Source organism: Ostrea edulis, chromosome 8 (assembly GCF_947568905.1).
Source record: "Ostrea edulis chromosome 8, xbOstEdul1.1, whole genome shotgun sequence".
Lineage (NCBI taxonomy): Eukaryota > Metazoa > Mollusca > Bivalvia > Ostreida > Ostreidae > Ostrea > Ostrea edulis.
Window position 1 is genome coordinate 23476276 of NC_079171.1, and position 19832 is coordinate 23496107.

At 37.9% G+C, this 19832-nt stretch overlaps 1 protein-coding gene across 1 annotated transcript in view; it reads left to right on the forward strand.

Annotated features, from left to right (window-relative positions):
• LOC125660709 (uncharacterized) overlaps nt 1-19596 on the forward strand; it is a 58718-nt gene extending 39122 nt beyond the window's left edge. The window contains exons 13-16 of the mRNA XM_056147202.1: nt 4365-4472; nt 18255-18364; nt 18439-18534; nt 19144-19596. Coding sequence (XP_056003177.1) covers nt 4365-4472; nt 18255-18364; nt 18439-18495 — 275 coding nt within the window. The 3' untranslated portion in view covers nt 18496-18534; nt 19144-19596. The remainder of the gene's footprint in view (nt 1-4364; nt 4473-18254; nt 18365-18438; nt 18535-19143) is intronic.
• Nucleotides 19597-19832: the final 236 nt, after the last annotated feature.

The window sequence follows — 19832 nt, forward strand, 5'->3', positions numbered from 1 at the left end:
GGTAACTTGTGGTTAAAGGTGAATCATGACTATTGGGTAATACTTAATGACAAACGAAATTTAGCGTGACAAAAATATCAACTCAATCCAATGCGCATAAGAAAAAAACTCAATCCGATGTGCGGTGGAAATCTTACCCAATCCGAAATTTATTAAACTCTTCAACAATATAATCAAACGAAAAATGAATAAATAGATAAGAAAGACAGAAATATAGATTTGTACTGCCACATATACATTACCAAAGAAATGTCGACATCTCATTTATTCTGCAATACAACGTTAACAAACTGTATATATCACTTAAGTCGCTTGGGTAGGCACGGTTGCTAAATGACGAGTTCCTGCAAGATCAATTGATCTTTGTCTACTTAAAGTTTAAGACAATTACGACAAGAGACGAATACATTTTACTTATTCAAAGTGACACATCTCGTGAAAACCGAATACCATCATGAACTTCGATTCTTCGAAGGTTTGCTTGAAAACTATCTCTTATAAATGAAAGGTGAAAATAACGAACGGTGATCAATCTCATGGCTCCTATAAGCAATACAAAATTGAGAGTTGGACAAACACATACCCTGGATCTGGTTCCTTGTAGGAGTAAGCATCCGATGTCGACCGATCACATCTGCTGTGGGCCCTATATCTTGATTATGTAAGTGGAGTTATCCGTAGTCACAATCAGTGTGCCAAGAACGGCCAAACAATCGGTATGATTCAAATCGGACAGCATTTGACACTATGATAGGTTGTATTGGCAAACTAGATTATTAGAGCGACCAAAGAAGTTGCAAAATACCGCCTTTAGACGAGCCCGTTGAAACCCCAGCACCATAAACTTGTTTGTCAGTAACCTGCCTCGATTTAAAACTGATCATATGCAGAATATTTTCACGTTTGTCTAAATTCTCGATATTCCATTGCCTTCGTAAGTAGGGGACCCATTTCGATGCTGAACATTCTTGACGCTGTGACGCATCCTGTGAGTGCGTGTAGAAATGGCAAGGATTGACAAAACTTTGTTTCCTAAAAGACGTCTGGTTTTCATGATAAGCTTTATCTTAAACAGTTCTTCACCAAGGACAGTTATGGTTTATTAAGAGTTTGTTGCTCTAGAGAACATCACATGCTATAATCCATATCATATCTCATGTGAGCCTCAGTGGTCCCCATATCAGCCCAAGTGAATTGATATTAGACCTGAGTGCTGATATGACATATGATATGGATGTTGGCCTGTGAAATTATATTTATCATATGCTTCAATTTTTCATACTTAAATATTTCATACGAACGAGATAGTATCTTTGAGGTTTTTATTAAATTTTTTTTATACCGAATCCGAAAGCTGTTTTTATAAAATAATCTTCTTGTTGTCACATGCGGGTTACGTTTTTACATTTTAAAGAGAAATCAATATTTGATACATTACTTTTCTTGGCAAAAACCTTGATACAACGATTTACTTTAGTAAAACCGTTGGTACATTGAATTACTATAATGGTAAATCTCTGATACATTGATTAACTATCATTATGGTACACGGTGGGTGTAACCGGTCGGCGGGGGATGCTTACTCCTCCTAGACACCTGATCCCATCCGTGTTTGCCCAACTATCTATTTTGTATTGCTCATAGGAGTTATGAGATTGATCACTTTTCGTTATCTTCACCTTACATGTAATAAGTTTGATATATGTGCATCAATTATTAGTAACTATGATAAAAACTATCATACATTGATTTACTGCAATTAAAAATATTGATTTACCATGATAAAAACATGAGTAAGTTGCATGCCGGTTTGATATGTGATATGGATTTTCGGACCGGTCTTTCATATCGTCTATTGTGATGTCACCCGTATCACGCAGTGCAAAGTCTGCATAATCATTGCCAAGAATATGATAAATAAAATATTTCAAATGCAATGCGTATCTTGTGTGATTCTCTTGAATTTACGATACATGACTATCCCATTTCCATTTACAATGACCGTGTAACGTGTGACAGCGTGGCGAGAATTCCATCGTAATCGAAAGGAAGGTTTTCTCTTGCTTAGATGGTTGAACGGTTTAGCGCACTGGTCGCATGGTGTTAGGATATTTGGTTCCTCTGGTCGTGAGTTCAGCACTAATTATAAATAGTAATTACTAGATTATAAATAAAAAAGCATTTCAGTGGAGTCCATTCCATTGTTCAAAAATCAGAATCCTTCGACATTTAGGTCTTGGAAATCGAAATTGTTACTAGCCATTTCAGAGTTAGTGTTCACCATTACCCGCCTCATCTGGATTAAACACCGAGGACGCATCGAAGTCTGACAGGGAATTGAATTATGGGTCACTCCATAGATGTTCAGTTCACATGGAAAAATGGATAACATATCGTCCTCTCCATTCGTATTATGGACAATGTTGATGGCTAGGATTGTGACCCTCCTGTTTACACTTTTTACAGCGATATGTGATATGGGCGGTAGCTTAACAATGCGTGCAAATGATTTTGCGCTGAGATATGGATTGGCCGTAGTGAAATATTTGACACCTGAAGCCGACGCTGTAGTTTACTCTCGGTAGATATTTTCCTGTACATAGAGGTTCTACTTACATAAACCAATTTCCTTTCAAAACTTTTGTCATCTTCGTATGGGATAGCTAATTTCCTCATAGGTAACTTTGCTTTGAAGTTCTTCAAACAGTTCTAGGACAGACAAGGGGATACCACAAAGTCTGCTTTTTAAAGACCTCTCAATGATGCTGTGATTTTGTGAAGAATATGGATTTGTGTCAAAAAGAGAGCATGTTATGGATGTTCATTCCTTCTGTCAAGAAGTTTTCACGACTTGTATAATCGCTAAGGTATACTCGCCGTAATTTGCAGTCCAACTGTAGACAGTGTGAAGGTTTTCATGCTACTATTGTGAGACAATCCATTAAATCATAGTCTGCTATTCTGTCACTATTGGAAGACTTAATGTCCGAGTATTGTATTTTTCATCTTACGTACCTCTGATTGGTCACCCATGATAACGTTTATGTAGTGTTGAGAAATGAAAAGTGTTCATCGATGTACATGCAAATAGATACAAGTAGTTAATTAGAAAACAGTGATATTTCCTAAAAAAAAAACATTTAGAAACTCCAAATGTATATTCATATCATCCAAAAACTTTCCCGTATTTTCTTGATTCGAGCAATCTTTGGTTAACTGGGTTGTTACATGGACTTATTACCTTCAATGGTGGTTTACATGTATTCAAAAGCCAGATGATGATGCTCAGTGAGTAGTTTTCAAGAATAATAATTTTCTTACCATCTAAGATATTTTCATTCATGTTTCAAAAGCGTCTGTTATGTCTTTCCAAATGGAATTTCAAAGCAAGGAAATAACTACTACTAATTCTTGGACATTATTGAGGATTGATTTTGTTTTTGGGTCTGACAGAAAATACTTCTATGCGTTTTCTAGATATTATTTTTGAAAATGATCTTGGAAACAGAAGCGGGAGAACACACAATCTGATAGAGCGATATAAAGCTGTCGGGCAGATTTACGATTTCCCCCGAATTTGTTTTTCACTTTAAATGATCAAAATGTACAGTTTAATATCTTCAAAGGTTGAGGTGTGTTATTGTTTACGAAGCTTTAGAAATAAATGGATATCGAACCAAATTTATCATATATCAAGAATACTTTAGGTAAAATGTATCATTTAAAAGTTAAATTTTGAATATAGAAAAAAATAAGATCACTTAAATTACAAAACCAAAATTGCACTGGTATGTTTGTAAACATAAAAAGACGAAAAGATTCGAAACTTGTTTTGGATATATACCACTTAAGACTAAGATATTATTCCAATCCTTGTATTTAGAAGGTCTAAAGTTTGGTTTTCAACTTAGATGAATTATATTTTCAATTGTTAACATAAAAACTAAGAAATATTTTTTCTTTAAAAAATGTGAACCAGTCCCTTTAAATTTGTTTCAAACAAGTTACCTTTTTGAGATGTGTCGCATTGTAGTCTAAGCCCCAAAATGAAATAATAACTACCCCTATAATGCCATTTTAATAAAGAGTTGGATATGTCTCTCTCTCTCACACACACACACACACACACACACACACGAGAGAGAGAGAGAGAGAGAGAGAGAGAGAGAGAGAGAGAGAGAGATTTCGTATTCGAATGATCATGAAAACTTTATCAATTGACAATAAAATGAATTTCAATATGAATGATTATGTGATATGTGTTTCCATGTGAAAATTACAGTAAATATCATAGCAATAAACGAAAAACTAAGAAACTTCATATGTATTAGTGTTATGAATAATTCCCTAAAATCTTGTTTCAGACACCGGAGCTGAAGATGCAGACGATCTGGATGACGCATCGTTTAAGGAAACCGAACCACTTGTAGAACCTCGAATCCCATTTGTTGACGAAGAGGTCACAAGTCATGGTATATAGATTAATATATGAATTATGATATATATACTATTCAAAATTTAATAAGGATCATTAGGTTATAGGTGTGTAATTTACCACTAACATAACAAAAGACATAAATTTGACTCAGAAACGTGTTTACTCAGGTTATGAATGAAAATTCATGAACGGCATGAACTGTTATCAATACGAAATGCTTGAAATCTGATAACAACACCAAAAGGCATTTCATTACAAAAATTAACAGCGAACCAGAGAAAGAATTACACAGTTTTTGGGGATAGTCCATCAGTACACTTAGTCGATGAAGTGTCAATACCGGGTATGGCCTCCCCTTGCATCAATGACGGCTTGACAACGTCGAACCATGCTGTCAATAAGCACCCGGATGTTTCCAATGGGAAGGTTGTTCCACTCTTCCACGAGGGCGTTTCCGAGCTCTGTCAAAGTCGTGGGTTGTGCTCTACGGTGTGAAAGGGCAACCTGTAGCATGTTCCATACATGCTCAATCGGGTTCAAGTCCGGTGAGCGCGCTCGCCAGTCCATACGGACAATTGCCTCCTGCTGAAGGTACTGCTCCACCACCCTGGCGCGATGAGGACGGGCGTTATCATCCATTAGGATGAACTCAGGGGCAACAGCACCAGCGTAGGGTCTGACTTAAACATCGAGGATCTCATCCCGGTACCGCACCCCCGTCATTGTTCCTCTCTCCAGGACATGAATATCTGTTCTTCCATCCCTGCTGATTCCACCCCGGACCATGATGGAACCACCACCATAACGTTCATGTTCACTGATGTTGGCATCATGGAAACGTTCACGTTGTCGTCGCCACACTCGGTGCCTCCTGTCTGTAAAGTCCAAACAATACCTGGACTCATCGGTGAACAGAACTTGAACCCAGTCGTTCTGTGTCCAAGTGACATGATCTTCAGCCCAGTCCAATCGCTCCCGCCGGTGTCGAACAGTCCGAGGGACTCAAACACATGCCTTTATAGAGTTGAGACCTGCATTGTGAAGCCGATTCCATATCGTCTGAGTGAACACATTCACCCCCGAGGCATTCAGGAGGTCGTTACGTAGGTTGGTTGCTGTCCAGAAGGGATGGAGTCGTGCCTGAAGAGGCATAAAATGGTCTTGGCGTTGGGTTGTCGACCTCTGACGACCACCCCCATGCCGGTGTGCTGTTGTACTAAAAGTTTGCAGTCGGTTCCAGGCCCTGTTTACAACTCTCTGACTGACATTTAATGTATTTGCAACGTCACATTGTGAATAGCCAGCGTCAAGCATTCCAATACATCTGCCCAGTTGTTCTGTCGTCAGGCGACGCCTTAGACGTTGAGGGGACATTGTGTTGATAAACGTAGTGTAAACACTCAAGTGAGTTTGAAATTTTAGAAAGAATCAGACACCGATGCCTGAATGAAAATCGTGCAAAGGTAGCAAAAGCATAAATTGTGATGAGAAACGCATTTCCCGTGGCATGAAATGCACGTGCAAGTTTGTTGAAGACGTTTTTGATTTCACTTGGACACAATATTGCTAGTTATGCAGTTATTAATTTTTTAAACAGAAAAATACCTATGATCCTTATCAAATTTTGAGTAGTATATATTTGCAGCACTAACGTCAATGTGGCGTATACACGCATCATCACATGTAGTTTTTCCCAAGCTACAACAGTGCTTAAGCTGACATGAATTGATATCTCAGATAGCCTAATTTACTCTATCCGTATATACCCCAAATGTGATTGTCACACCTGAATGATTTTTCTAGGTGGACTCCGCCAGTGCACTTATCGAAAATATCAGATTTTCTTTATTCTGATAAATCCACGAAACAAAATGATAAACTCCATTTATATCTCGTTATAACTTTACAACACGTTGTCATTCCATTACACAAACTGCAACACACTTCACCCGAGCAAACAGAGTGTCTTCAATAAGGGGAGATGTCAGAGTCGAAAATTTTTCCTTTATTGAATGGTTGTCTGGTCGAGGTTTTGTAGTTTATAGAAATCGGGAATCTAATATCTGGTTGGATATATTGCGTGCACAATTCAAAATTTATCAATGATCATATACAATCTTGGATATACAGATAAGGGAATAATGATCGAAAATATATATCTATGTGAACATGCATGTATTACATTTGCAATCCGTAATAAACAGTTGATTACACAAAGACACTTATAAAAATGTATAAAGGAAAATATAGTTTTGTTGTCTCTTCTGGAACCACATGATTATTTACGGCCTTGTATGTCCGTATGTATTGATTGAACAGGTGAGAGAGAGAGAGAGAGAGAGAGAGAGAGAGAGAGAGAGAGAGAGAGAGAGAGAGAGAGAGAGAGAGAATACAATATATCATTTCCAGTAGGAAAGAAAATTGATCACTGATATAAATGTAAACTTATAAGCATTAAATATTTCCAGCTATTTTAAGAATTTGTGATTGACAATATATTGGAAACTTTCAGGAGTTGGTGCTTATAATTGAATTCATTACAAATTTTAAAAAAAAATATTAGTTTGAACTGTGCATGTAGAAAATACTGACTTTCTATGTTAGAATAACGGGAAAAAGTAAATTGTCAAAAAAGTGGGGAAAGCAGAGCAGCCTTCCTGCCCACCCCAACCCCCTGAATACATGCCTGAAACAACATATCAATTCGTGTTGAAAGAAAGGTGCATATCAGTATTTCATTAAATTCCAAAGGAGCTCGAATTTATGTTTTCCCCTATTAATTATTTTATATGAAGATTCGTTTCCAAATTTAGAATCATGTTTTCAGTCAGAGCAGAAATGAATTAACTTTGAAGTACATCTAGTTTGAATGTAAATGTTGGGTTCCTTCTTTTAATTTTATCAGACTCATTAGAACCCCTCACCCAAACTATGCAGCTTTGTTTTTATTGATATCTAAATCGGTATAAATGAATCCAGATATAAATTATATAATGCTTTTACGTGATCATATAGATATTGATACTAATAATGAAAAAAGAAAATGTTTATACTCTTGTCTTTTGCATATTCTACTAATGCGTTACAGTATATTGACATTGTATCATATCAAATAAAACCTCAACACGAATTTACTGATTTATTAATACTAACATCTTATCGAATACACTTGAATTTGAAATTTCGACGCACAGTGGTATGATCATTGCGCCAGATCTACAACATGAAAATATTGATGAATAAATTACACTCAAGCCTGAAAGTAATCATTATGGCATGTTACAGAAACGTTAAAACACACAGATGCTTTTGTCCTGCAATGCATGCATGTGATTTTTCTAAATACATGTATTTATATATACGTGAATGAAGTTTCTACGCTTGAAAATATCTTGATCTTTATGCATTTTGTTTTGTGTTTTTGGTTTACCTTTTCTTACACTGTGTAAATGAAGGAAAGCTTGGTAAAATTCTACAACATGCAATTAGTATACTTGCATGTGTTGCAAAGCAAAATGTACGTGTAATAACCAGACATGTATCGTCAGTTTTCATGGGGAGGGGGGGGGGTTACATCACGGGACAAAATGGAAAATTGGATTCTTCAACATGTCTTGCCATTCAAAGTAATGATAAAAAAGATTAACAAAAACAGCAATAAAATAAAACAAAACACCCAAACAAACCAAGTTGTTTTGTCCAATGTTCAAACTCCTAATGGGGGTGAAGGGTTAAAGAGTCTTTTACTTTGACTGCCTCGGTAATTTCCCCCTACATTTCATTTTCTGCAATCGTTGGGGGTGGGATGGAATGGTTAGAGTCCTCTACTATGAGCGCCTCATAATATCTTCATTTTCTTAATTGGTGGTGGTGTGTGTCTTCTACTATTATTTCAGAACTTTCAAGCTGGGCTCAAGTGGGGAGAGGGGTTGTCACACAATATATCTTTTATTTATGTTACAAAATAGCAAAAAAAAAAAAATGGATATTGTTATTAAAGGTGGGGGACAGACACTTTTGTCCCCTCCCCCTTGAATCTATGTGCTTGATTACGACGCATAATATGATAAACTCGATTATTACATTTTGCATTAGTACAATTTGCGTCGAGTTCAACGCAGAATGTATAAGATCTATTTAGCGTCAAATCAGCATAAAATGAAGTAATTGAAAATAACATTATTTAAAGATATGTTAAATTTCTAATTATTACGTGCTTTAAATGAATCGAATAAATCTGTATTATCAATTAATGAGAGCAATATTGAGTTACTAGTACTGTTCTGTTTTATTGAATTAATGATATCATTTGTCATAATAAGAGCGCGATTATTACAAGATCATCGGTTATCTCTCTCTCTCTCTCTCTCTCTCTCTCTCTCTCTCTCATCCCATAGACTCGTACAGTGTTGTATAATATGGAAATTACATATGCATAAACGATTTATGTACCTAAATGATTTCCTGATTTATAAATCTGGAATACTCTGACCAGTAAATCATATGGCATAGGGATCCATGCACAATGCAGAGTAAATACTATACTCTTATATTTCCCCTGACTGAAGATAGCTGATCGGCACGGGCTAAGTGTGTCACAGTCTATACAATGGATAATGGTATTTGCTGTTGGAATGCAACTGGAGTTTTATTTCATTGATTATGCAGATAAAGGCAGTTTTACTACTACTTAGAGTATTTTCGATCTACGGTCCTTTACAGATATTACGAGTAGACCCCGGTAAATTGTCGTCAGCATTCGATGCGTTTTCATGACGAGCATACATGTCATGTTTATAATTACAGTAGTATTTATGCATTTATCTTTTACTTGAAGTAACTGTGAATGGTATAGATGATAGATGAAATATTTCTCCGCATTTTTTGTATAGTTTTGACATATTTACTGGAAATGTACGCACATTCACGTAAAGGAAATGCATTCTATATATATTTATCCAAAAGTTTTTAGAATGGTTTACTACTGTACGATATGTTAATTATAATTTTGATCACTGCGTGGTGTTCCAAAACGTGATTTCATTTCTTCTTGATATCCTATGAATTAGTATCGTACATGTACGTGTTACCTATAGAAGCTACCCACAAAGATACATTGGATACACTGATGTGAAGTGAAGCGTAGCAAAACTCGTCCCCTTATATACCATGCGAGCCCTGATACATATAACAATAAAATATCCAACTAATATGGCGGATTAGCAGAGAAATATGACGAGCATATATAATTATACTATATTTATTAATTTATGTCAGCTTTAAAGCTGGCATGAATTCTGTGTCCGACATATTTATCTGTTTATCTGCAGTATTAGCAGATGGAATCACGTTTAAGAACGCATGCAGTGCTTAAAATTACAATACATATATTGCAAACTATTTCGAAAGATTTGGATAGTTTAGATGGAAAAGCTGCATTTCACATGTAAATCTGTATAGTTGCAATACACATGTGAAAATTATATTATAAATTCAAAGGATTAGTTGACCAATTATTTTTCAATAGAATGAAATAAGCAAAAGGTATCAACTTTCTACACTGACTTCAAATAAAATACATGAATACAACTGTAAGTTATTCACATGATATGCATTGTCGCTATGAAAGCGCTATTTAGCGCATTAAATGGGAGTACTTTTTACCTAGGTCTACTCATAATATTTGTAAAGGAACACATGTGTACATGTACACACTAAGTAGTATACACATTCCTTTTTTACAATCCATGAAACAAAACAATAAACACTATTTGTATTCCTACAGTAAATATATTTTCACTTTCTTGTACCGAATACTACATAATTGGTCCGTGTCGATCAGCTGTCTTCATTCAGATGGAAACATTTACGTACCTAAGCTGAACATGTACATGTATATATAATCTGCATTTACAATTGTACACATGCATGGGATTAATATGAAAGAAATTCAAACGTTCATTTCATTGGCTGAAATCATTATCTTAATTTCTCTGTTAAATGTTTACTAAATAAGTTTTATTCAGGTGTGGGAGGTCCTCTCTGCATATGGATGATGTGATGTATACGTAGAATATGGTATAGACTAACAAATGTTTTTCCAGCATAAATAAACTAGTTCTTTTGTCTTTCCTATCTTAGAACATAATTCACATTGTCTATCCAAAATAACAACATAACTAATGCGCAAAGTACTTGAGTGTACATGCACACCACTTGGAACTGCTCTTAGAAAATTATAATAAACAAGATTTTTATATTCAATATACATGTGTATGAGTTTTTTCACACGACATTTTACCACTTTTTGTGGCCTTCAACCTGACATTTATTTATCAACAATCGATTGTGATTTTGATTCATATGTCGATTCGATATATCCCAGTAAACTCGAAATAAAAAACATACAATCCTCCACATTTGCTTCGTGCTTTAATATATATTGAACATATATGTTAACGGCAAACTAACAATTCGACGGGATGACCTCGGCATCTCCATCGAGCATTTCCCATATTTATGTAGCAATTTTTTCATTGTCAACTGCATATGGTAATTATGACTCTCAACTGATTCGATACGCAACATGTTGTTCTGCGTATGATCTGTTTTTAGCTCACCTGAACCGAAGGTTCAAGTGAGCTATTCTGATCACATTTTGGCCGGCGTCCTGTAATAGTGTGCGCAGGGGCTCATGCCATGAGCCTTATAGAGGAACAAAAACAACGTGCTCCTAACTGTAACTTTTTTTTTGACGAACATGTGTGGGTCCACACGGGGTCCCGGATATAAACAAAACATGTAAGAGCGATAACTCTAAGTATGTACAATCACAAGTCAAATGTTACATCTCCCTCTTTTTGAAATTACATAGAAACAATTGTCTTTGGTTTGACAGCACGTCCAGAGCGTGTATGTAGCAACCTTGACTAGAGTCATTTTTTGATTTAAGGGGGCTGTTAATGTCAGACTTTTCAACCTCTAAATTTTCATGATCGTGATTGTTTGTGACCATGGGACTAGAATTTTGATTGTCCAAAACAATGGGAAAAGACTCAAACATAGATACCTGGCTCAAGTCTGGTTCATTTGTCTTAAGCAAATGACGACGATTTCTCGTGTATTGCGCGCCATCAGCAGTGCGGACAGTGTATGACCTAGTGTTGTGTTTGTCAACAACAACTGCTGGTTTCCAAGATTTATTCTCGCCTTGGATTCTCACCGTTTCATTAAGAACCAGTGGTTTCAAAGGTTTTGCTTTTACATCATAGTGATTTTTCTGTTCTAGACGAGATGACCTCATTAGACTCTTGATCTTTGGCAAATTTGGGGTTTCTGGGACCAGTTGAACAGGTAAACAAGGAATCACAGATCTGAGTTTTTTACTCATTAAGACTTGGAAAGGGGAACAACCAGTATCTGACAACGGGGTTGTGCGATATTCTAAAACTGCTAATAGAGGGTCGGTACCACTCTTTCACGTTTTCTTAAGGAGTCGCTTGACCGTTTGCACAGTTCGCTCGGCGAGACCGTTAGACTGTGGGTACCTAGAACTTGATGTTATGTGATCAAAGTTCCACTTCTTACTGAAGTCTTCAAATTCGTACGATGAGTATTGTGGACCATTGTCCGATACGACCTTTTCCGGGATACCGAATCGCGCAAATATGGATTTTAGCTCATTGATAATCATGCTGCTGCTCGTGCTTCGAAGTTTCGTGTACTCAAAATATCTACTCAAATAATCAACTACCACGAGGTAGTGCTGACCTTCAAACGCGAACAAATCGGTTGCCACTATTTGCCAAGGATAATCAGGTATTTCATGACTGATTAAAGGTTCTTTTTGGTTTGACCTTCGAGACTCTAAGCATATCTTGCAGCTAGAAACAAGGTTCTGTATGTCACTTGACATTTTCGGCCAGAACATAATATCCCTTTCGCGGCTTAGACATTTATCGATGCCCATGTGGCCTGCATGGATTTTTTCGAGCATTTCAGTTCATTCAGAATTATCTCAGCTAATGTAGAAAGTTGCTCGTCACGACAAGTAGCGGATCTTATCGCCTCTAATTTTCGTTCACTAATCGGTAGTGAAGATAAGACTGAATGTACCTGAAGGTCTAATCCTTCCGAAATATGTGGATAAGAGTCCGGAAGAAACTTACGGGACAAAGTGTCAGCCACGGGTATGCTCTTTCCGGGCAAATGGTACAAGTCTATATCATATCTTTGAAGTTGCAATAGCATGCGCTGAAGCCTAGGAGGAGCCGCGCTGATCGGCTTCTTTACTATGCTTACAAGTGGTTTGTGATCGGTTTCGACTCGTACGGAGTGTCCGTAAACGTATTGGTGAAAATGTTTACAACCAAATAAGATGGCCAACATTTCCTTCTCAATTTGAGCGTAGTTCACTTCTGCGGAAGTGAGTGACTTCGACGCAAATGCTATCGGTCTCTTATCTTGCATTAATGTAGCCCCTAAACCAAATTTAGAAGCGTCAACTTGCAAAGTGACTTCCTTGCCAGGGTTATAGTATGCGAGTACTCGTCCTGGGCATTGAGTGATGACCTTTTTGACCTCATTGAATGCTCTTTCCTGGGGGTGGTCCCAAGAGAACTGCACATCTTTGTTCAACATTTTTCGCATCGGACTGGTGATTTCCGAGAGGTTCGGCGCAAACTTTGCGAGATAATTGACCATCCCGAGTATTGTTTCAAGTTCGGTCTTGTTTTGCGGGGGTTTCATGTTACTGACGGCATTGACCTTTAACGGATCAGGCTTAAGACCTTGCGACGATATGACGTGTCCAAAATAGGACAGTTATGTGACCCCGACCTCTAGTTTATCCTCGTTAAATCGGATGCCCTTGTCGCGTGCTCTTGCGAGAACAGATCTAAGGTTCTGATCGTGTTCTGCCCTAGAACTACCAAATACCAAGATGTCATCGACTATGGCTACGACACCGCTCAGACCTTCAAAGCACTCATCGATTTTCCTTTGGAACTCATCCTGCGATGATTTAAGTCCAAATGGGAGACGGTGAAACCGGTAACGACCGAAAGGGGTGTTGAACGTTGTGAGGAAGGATGACTCCTCGTCCAACTTGAGAGCCCAGTAGCCAGACCGTGCATCTAGCTTAGTGAAAAATTTGGCTCCAGAGAGCTGCGGCAGGATATCGTCTAGGGTATGCATTGGGTAATGTGGACACAAAATAGCCTTGTTCAAGTCTTGCGGATCAAGACAGATGCGTAACTTACCGGAGCGCTTCTCGACTACCACAAGCGAGTTTACCCATTTCGTTGGTTCGGTGACCTTTGCAATTATATCTGCCTGCTCCATGCGTTCGAGCTCGGATTTCAATTTGTCGCGGATTGCGAATGGTACACGTCGTGGGGGGTGGACTACCGGTACGGCGTTCTGATCAATGTGGATCTTGATTTCCCCTGGAAACAGTCCAATTCCTGAAAAAAACATCTGAGTAACGTTTCAAAATTACTTCATTGTCTAATGAGCTAAATTGAGAGTGACCATCAGGTTCATGTTTGTGAACGCTTTTATCTGGACAGTGGACCTTGACATCACTGTCTGGGACTACTGTTTCAACAGAGTAGACTAATTTGATCAATTCAAAACTAAGACATGACTGAAGACCTAAAATAGGGGGTCCTTCTGTATCGACAACATAGAACTCGAGGTTCTGTGACCTTTGACCTACTGTGCACGACAGACGACAAACACCTAATGTGCGTAGTTGACCACCATCATAAGCTGACAGTTTACGCTGGGGACTACGAAGGATGTCAAGTGATCCTAGCTTATTGTAGACCTTTTCAGGCAATATATTTGCTTGAGAACCAGTATCAAGTTTGAAATCTACAGGGAAGGATTTTGGACCGATATTTACCTTGGCAAAAGCCTGTTGATTTTTTACATGATCATAATTTGACTCTATACTATCAATGTAGAAATCAGATTCAGTGTCAGACTCGGGGCATGCTGTAACTTCATGAACAGACTTTGATTTGTGCACAGAGCGACACACTTTGGAGAAGTGATTCCACTTGTTACAGTTATCACAGCGTTTCCCCTTTGCTGGACAGACGTCAGCTTTTTTGTGAGTGTATCCACATTTGCCACATGTAGAAGATCCTGGATTCTTCTGTTGGTTCTGTTGTTTGGATGAACGTCGATGATTGGAGTTACGGTTCTTGTATTTCGCATCACTTGGTTCCGAATTCGATCTGCTTCCTGTGCGAGACGGTTTGGACACTGCATGCACTTCGGCATTATGCGGCGACATCAAACGTAATTGCTCTTGGGAGTATTCGTAACTCTGGCTAATTTCAATAGCTTTAACAAGTGTCAGTTTTTCTCCCTCATTTATGAGTCTCTCTCTCACCTTCGTAGATGACGTACCAAACACAATGCGGTCACGCACCATCTCATCAGGGTCTCCGTAATTACAGTCTTGTACATGTAGTTTCAGACGTGTAACAAATTGTTCAGTAGTGTCACTGTTTTGAAGAATGTTACTGAATTTGTACCTCGCAAAAACAGGGTTCAATTTGGGCTGGACATACGACTTGAATTTGTTAAAGTACACATTCAAAGTTTTTGCCTGCTCGGCTGAAAGTTCCGGCCAAGTGTTAAATACATCTCTGCCCTTGTCACCAACCCATAATAAGAGATACTTGCATTTTATTTCCTCGTCCTTGTCCTTTAAAGGCCCGTCGAAAATAAGTTGCACATGTTGTTGAAATTTCTTCCACGCTTCTGGGAGATTGGTGCAATCCCAGTCCATTTTTGGCGTCGGAATGCCGGTCAAATCCATTTTGAAGTGTTGACAGGATTCTCTCTGTAAATCTGGTTTACTTCTGACACCATGTAATAGTGTGCGCAGGGCTCGTGCCATGAGCCTTATAGAGGAACAAAAACAACGTGCTCCTAACTGTAACTTTTTTTTTTTTGACGAACATGTGTGGGTCCACACGGGGTCCCGGATATAAACAAAACATGTAAGAGCGATAACTCTAAGTATGTACAATCACAAGTCAAATGTTACACGTCCGTCTGTCTGTCTGTCCGTCTGTCTGTCTGTCCGTCTGTCTGTCCGTCTGTCTGTAAACTTTTCACATTTTCGACTTCTTCTCCAGAACCACGGGGCCAATCTCAACCTAACTTGGCCAAAAGCATCCTTGGGTGAAGGGCTTTCAAGTTTGTTCAAATGAAGGGTCATGTCCCTTTCAAAGGGGAGATAATCACAAAAATGCCAAAATAGGGTGGGGTCATTTAAAAATATTCTTCTCAAGAACCACTAGGCCAGAAGAGCTGAAATTTACCTGAAAGCTGCCTGACATATTGCAGATTCAAGTTTGTTCAAATCATGGGCTCTTGGGGTTGGATGGGGCCACAATAGGGGATCAAAGTTTTACTTACAAATATATAGGAAAAATCTTTAAAAATCTTCTTCTCAAGAACCACTAAGCCAGAAAAGCTGATTTTTACATGAAAACTTTCTGACATAGTGCAGATTCAAGTTTGTTCAAATCATGGCCCCCGGGGATAAGATGGGGCCCCAAGGGGGAGGGGGGTCAAAGTTTTACACACAAATATATAGGGAAAAACTTTAAAAATCTACTTCTCAAGAACCACTAAGCCAGAAAAGCTGAGATTTACATGAAAGCTTCCTGACATAATGCAGATTCATGTTTGTTCAAATCATGGGCCCCGGGGGTTGGATGGGGCCACAATAGGGGATCAAAGTTTTACATACAAATATATAGGAAATTTTTTTTAAAAATCTTCTCAAGAACCACTAAGCCAGAAAAGCTGATTTTTACATGAAAACTTTCTGACATAGTGCAGATTCAAGTTTGTTCAAATCATGGCCCCCGGGGATAAGATGGGGCCCCAAGGGGGGGGGGGGGGAAATCAAAGTTTTACATACAAATATATAGGGAAAAACTTTAAAAATCTTCTTCTCAAGAACCACTAAGCCAGAAAAGCTGATTTTTACATGAAAACTTTCTGACATAGTGCAGATTCAAGTTTGTTCAAATCATGGCCCCCGGGGATAAGATGGGCCCCAAAGGGGGGTGATCAAAGTTTTACACACAAATATATAGGGAAAAACTTTAAAAATCTTCTTCTCAAGAACCACTAAGCCAGAAAAGCTGAGATTTACATGAAATCTTCCTGACATAATGCAGATTCAAGTTTGTTCAAATCATGGGCTCCGGGGGTTGGATGGGGCCACAATAGGGGATCAAAGTTTTACATACAAATATGTAGGAAAAATCTTCTTCTCAAGAACCACTGAGCCAGAAAAGCTGATTTTTACATGAAAACTTTCTGACGTAGTGCAGATTCAAGTTTCTTCAAATCATGGGCTCCGGGGGTAGGATGGGGCCACAAGGGGCATCAAAGTTTTATATACAAATATATAGTTAAAATCTTTTTCTCAATAACCACTGAGTCAGAAAAGCTGAGATTTACAAGAAAACTTTCTGACATAGTGCAGATTTAAGTTTGTTCAAATTATGGTCCCCGGGGGGTAGGATGGGGCCACAAGTGGGGGGGGGTCAAAGTTTTACATACAAATATAGAAAAAAGCTTTTAAAAGAATCATTGGGCCAAAGAAGTTGACATTTACATGAAAGCTTTCTGACATAGTGTAGATTCAAGTTTGCAAAGGGTAGTTTGGGCCATGATAGGGACCAAGGTTTTACATGCAAATATATATGGAAAGTCTTCAGATATGGGCCAAGGTGACTCAGGTGAGCGATGTGGCCCATGGGCCTCTTGTTAGATTGAAGCAAGCTACTGACAAACATATTGATTGCAATGGGGTTTCAAGTGTCTCGTTTATAGTCAGCATTTCGCAAAATCTATGGTTCTGCAATATCAAACAATCCAATTTGCCAATACAACCTTTCATTTGGTCAAATAATGTCTTATATGTTAGGCCGGTCTTGACACACTGCTTTTGACTACAGATAACTCCGTTTACTTCATGAAGATATATGGCTCACGGAGGTTGTGACCGGTCGAGAGGGAATGCCTACTCATCCTAAGCACTAGTTAGACAAACACGGACCCTGGACATACCAGAGGTGGGATCGGGTGCTTAGGAAGAGTAATCATCCTCTATCGACTGGTCACACCCGCCATGAGCCGTACTGGAGTTTCAACAATTTAATTTTAAGTAAGCATTTCGCAAATTCTATGATCGCTATAATGATCTAGTTTGACCATATGACCTATCATTGGATCAAATTGTGTTAGGCGTTTTTCATACCAATTGTTAGGCCGTTATTAGCACACTGATTTTGACGACGAACTACTCCGTTCACCTGATCAAGATATAATGTACATGCTGTCGAATTACACCCGTCAATTCATGGGACATGTAGACATGTATTTCTTATGCATTGCTCTGATAATGCATGTTAGAAGATTAAAGACAACGTCTAAACAACGTGTAAGGTGGAGTATGTAGTTTTAATAGAAATTAGAGTTTATAACACCTCTTCCTCCTTGTTTGTTTACGCATGTTTGCATATAATATAACGTATTATACATTTTTTAAAATATCTCGTGGGTGTGCACGTTTACAATGTACAGTAAAGCACATGTATTAAAAGCACACGCTTATAACGAATACTCGCTTCTAACTTAGTAATATTCATTCCCCTATGATATTTAAATAAAGCAATTTTCAAGAATATACATGGTATTAAAGAACTGTTTTCTATTGGTCCTGGTGATTTGCTATAACCGTGTTTTACTGAAATTCGTATGATGTCGTTTTCAGATGACTCGGACACTGATTGCCAAGATGTAAATCCTGGAAGGCCTCAAGAGTTCCGAATGCTGGTTACGAGCCAACAACACCCATACGATATGCTAACCCAGCTTTTGCATGTAATTCTATTTCTATTTGATTTCAAAGAAACTAGTAAAGTATTTGTATTAGCATCTGTCATTATATCTTTAAGCCCCATCCAAGATTTTGGGATCCCAAAAGCCAAACACTGCTGATAAGGAGAATATGAAAAGTGCATGCTATCGGACTACATCCTTGAAATATCCAGGTAAACTACATGTACGTTTTATTTTCTTCTTTAACCATGAATGCTTGTTTATAGATAACTTTCTTGGTCCTAAGTAGAGAGAAACTCGTATCGTTCACCATGTACTGTACGTGAACTCGTAGTCGACCAATTTAAGAATGATGCTATATAGTTAAAGCGTCTTATCCAATGACAAATCACACAAACACACTCCTGCTGCTTTGTTGTTCACAATTAGATTTGATGCTGTTAATTTTATTTTAGTATAAAATAACTTATACAAAGTCAAAACATTCCTTTCGGGTTGTGCGATGTTGATGTGAAAGAACAATGATTCGATGACCATAAGGCGATTCTATTTAATGTACGATGATACGATTTTGATGGCAAGGTGGTTCGATGATGCACTAACATGATACTTTATCACGTCTTTGGTGCATTGTGCCATTGCAACTTCGTCATTGCGCCATCGTGAAGTCGTTCTTATGTCATTGCAATTTCGTCATCGCGCAGTCGCGCTATCGTCCCGTTATCTCCCTGTGCTTAGTCCCTTGATATACGGTAACCGTCAATTTGCCAATTCTACTTTCCTGTCTCCTCACTGTCTTAACAGGGTTACATCTGTTTCAGATCACCGAAAAACTATGATCGTCCATAAACGGAAAATATCATGGTGAAAGAAAACACTTGATTACTTCTGGACTGATACGCACGATTACGTTTGGAAGTGTATAATAGCCTTACCCTAACGTTTGGTGACTGTGAATGTGAGAAAAATTAATTACAGTAAATTTGCCAGCGATACACAATATGTTAAACATATGTGTAGTTGTACTTCAAATTAGATTATATAATTATTCAACAAACTAGTTTTCAAGTATGTCTAGAAAGTGTTTGTCATTTTATCTATTTGATTAAAAATCCTACGAAACAAAATATTCATATGAATATGAGAAGAAGAATATCTTTCTGTTGTTTTCAACTCAAAATTCAAAAACATTGACGGTGTTTTATCTGTTAATTTTGATTTATGTGTCGATTCGATATATCCCTGTGATCTCGAAATAAAAGTTACCACATGAGTCTTCCATGTTTACTTCAAATTTGTATTTTTATGCCTTCTGAGCCGAAGGCTCAAAGAGCTAATCATATGGTCATATGGCCCTGTGCGTCAACTTTTTCGAAAAAGGGCTATATCTCAAGAACCCCTTGGCCAATTTTTGTCAAATTTGTCACAGGGTATACTAAAACTAGGGTTTTGACCCTCTAACAAGGGGATATAATTAGGAAATCCAAACAAAAGTAGTGGTTGCTATAAA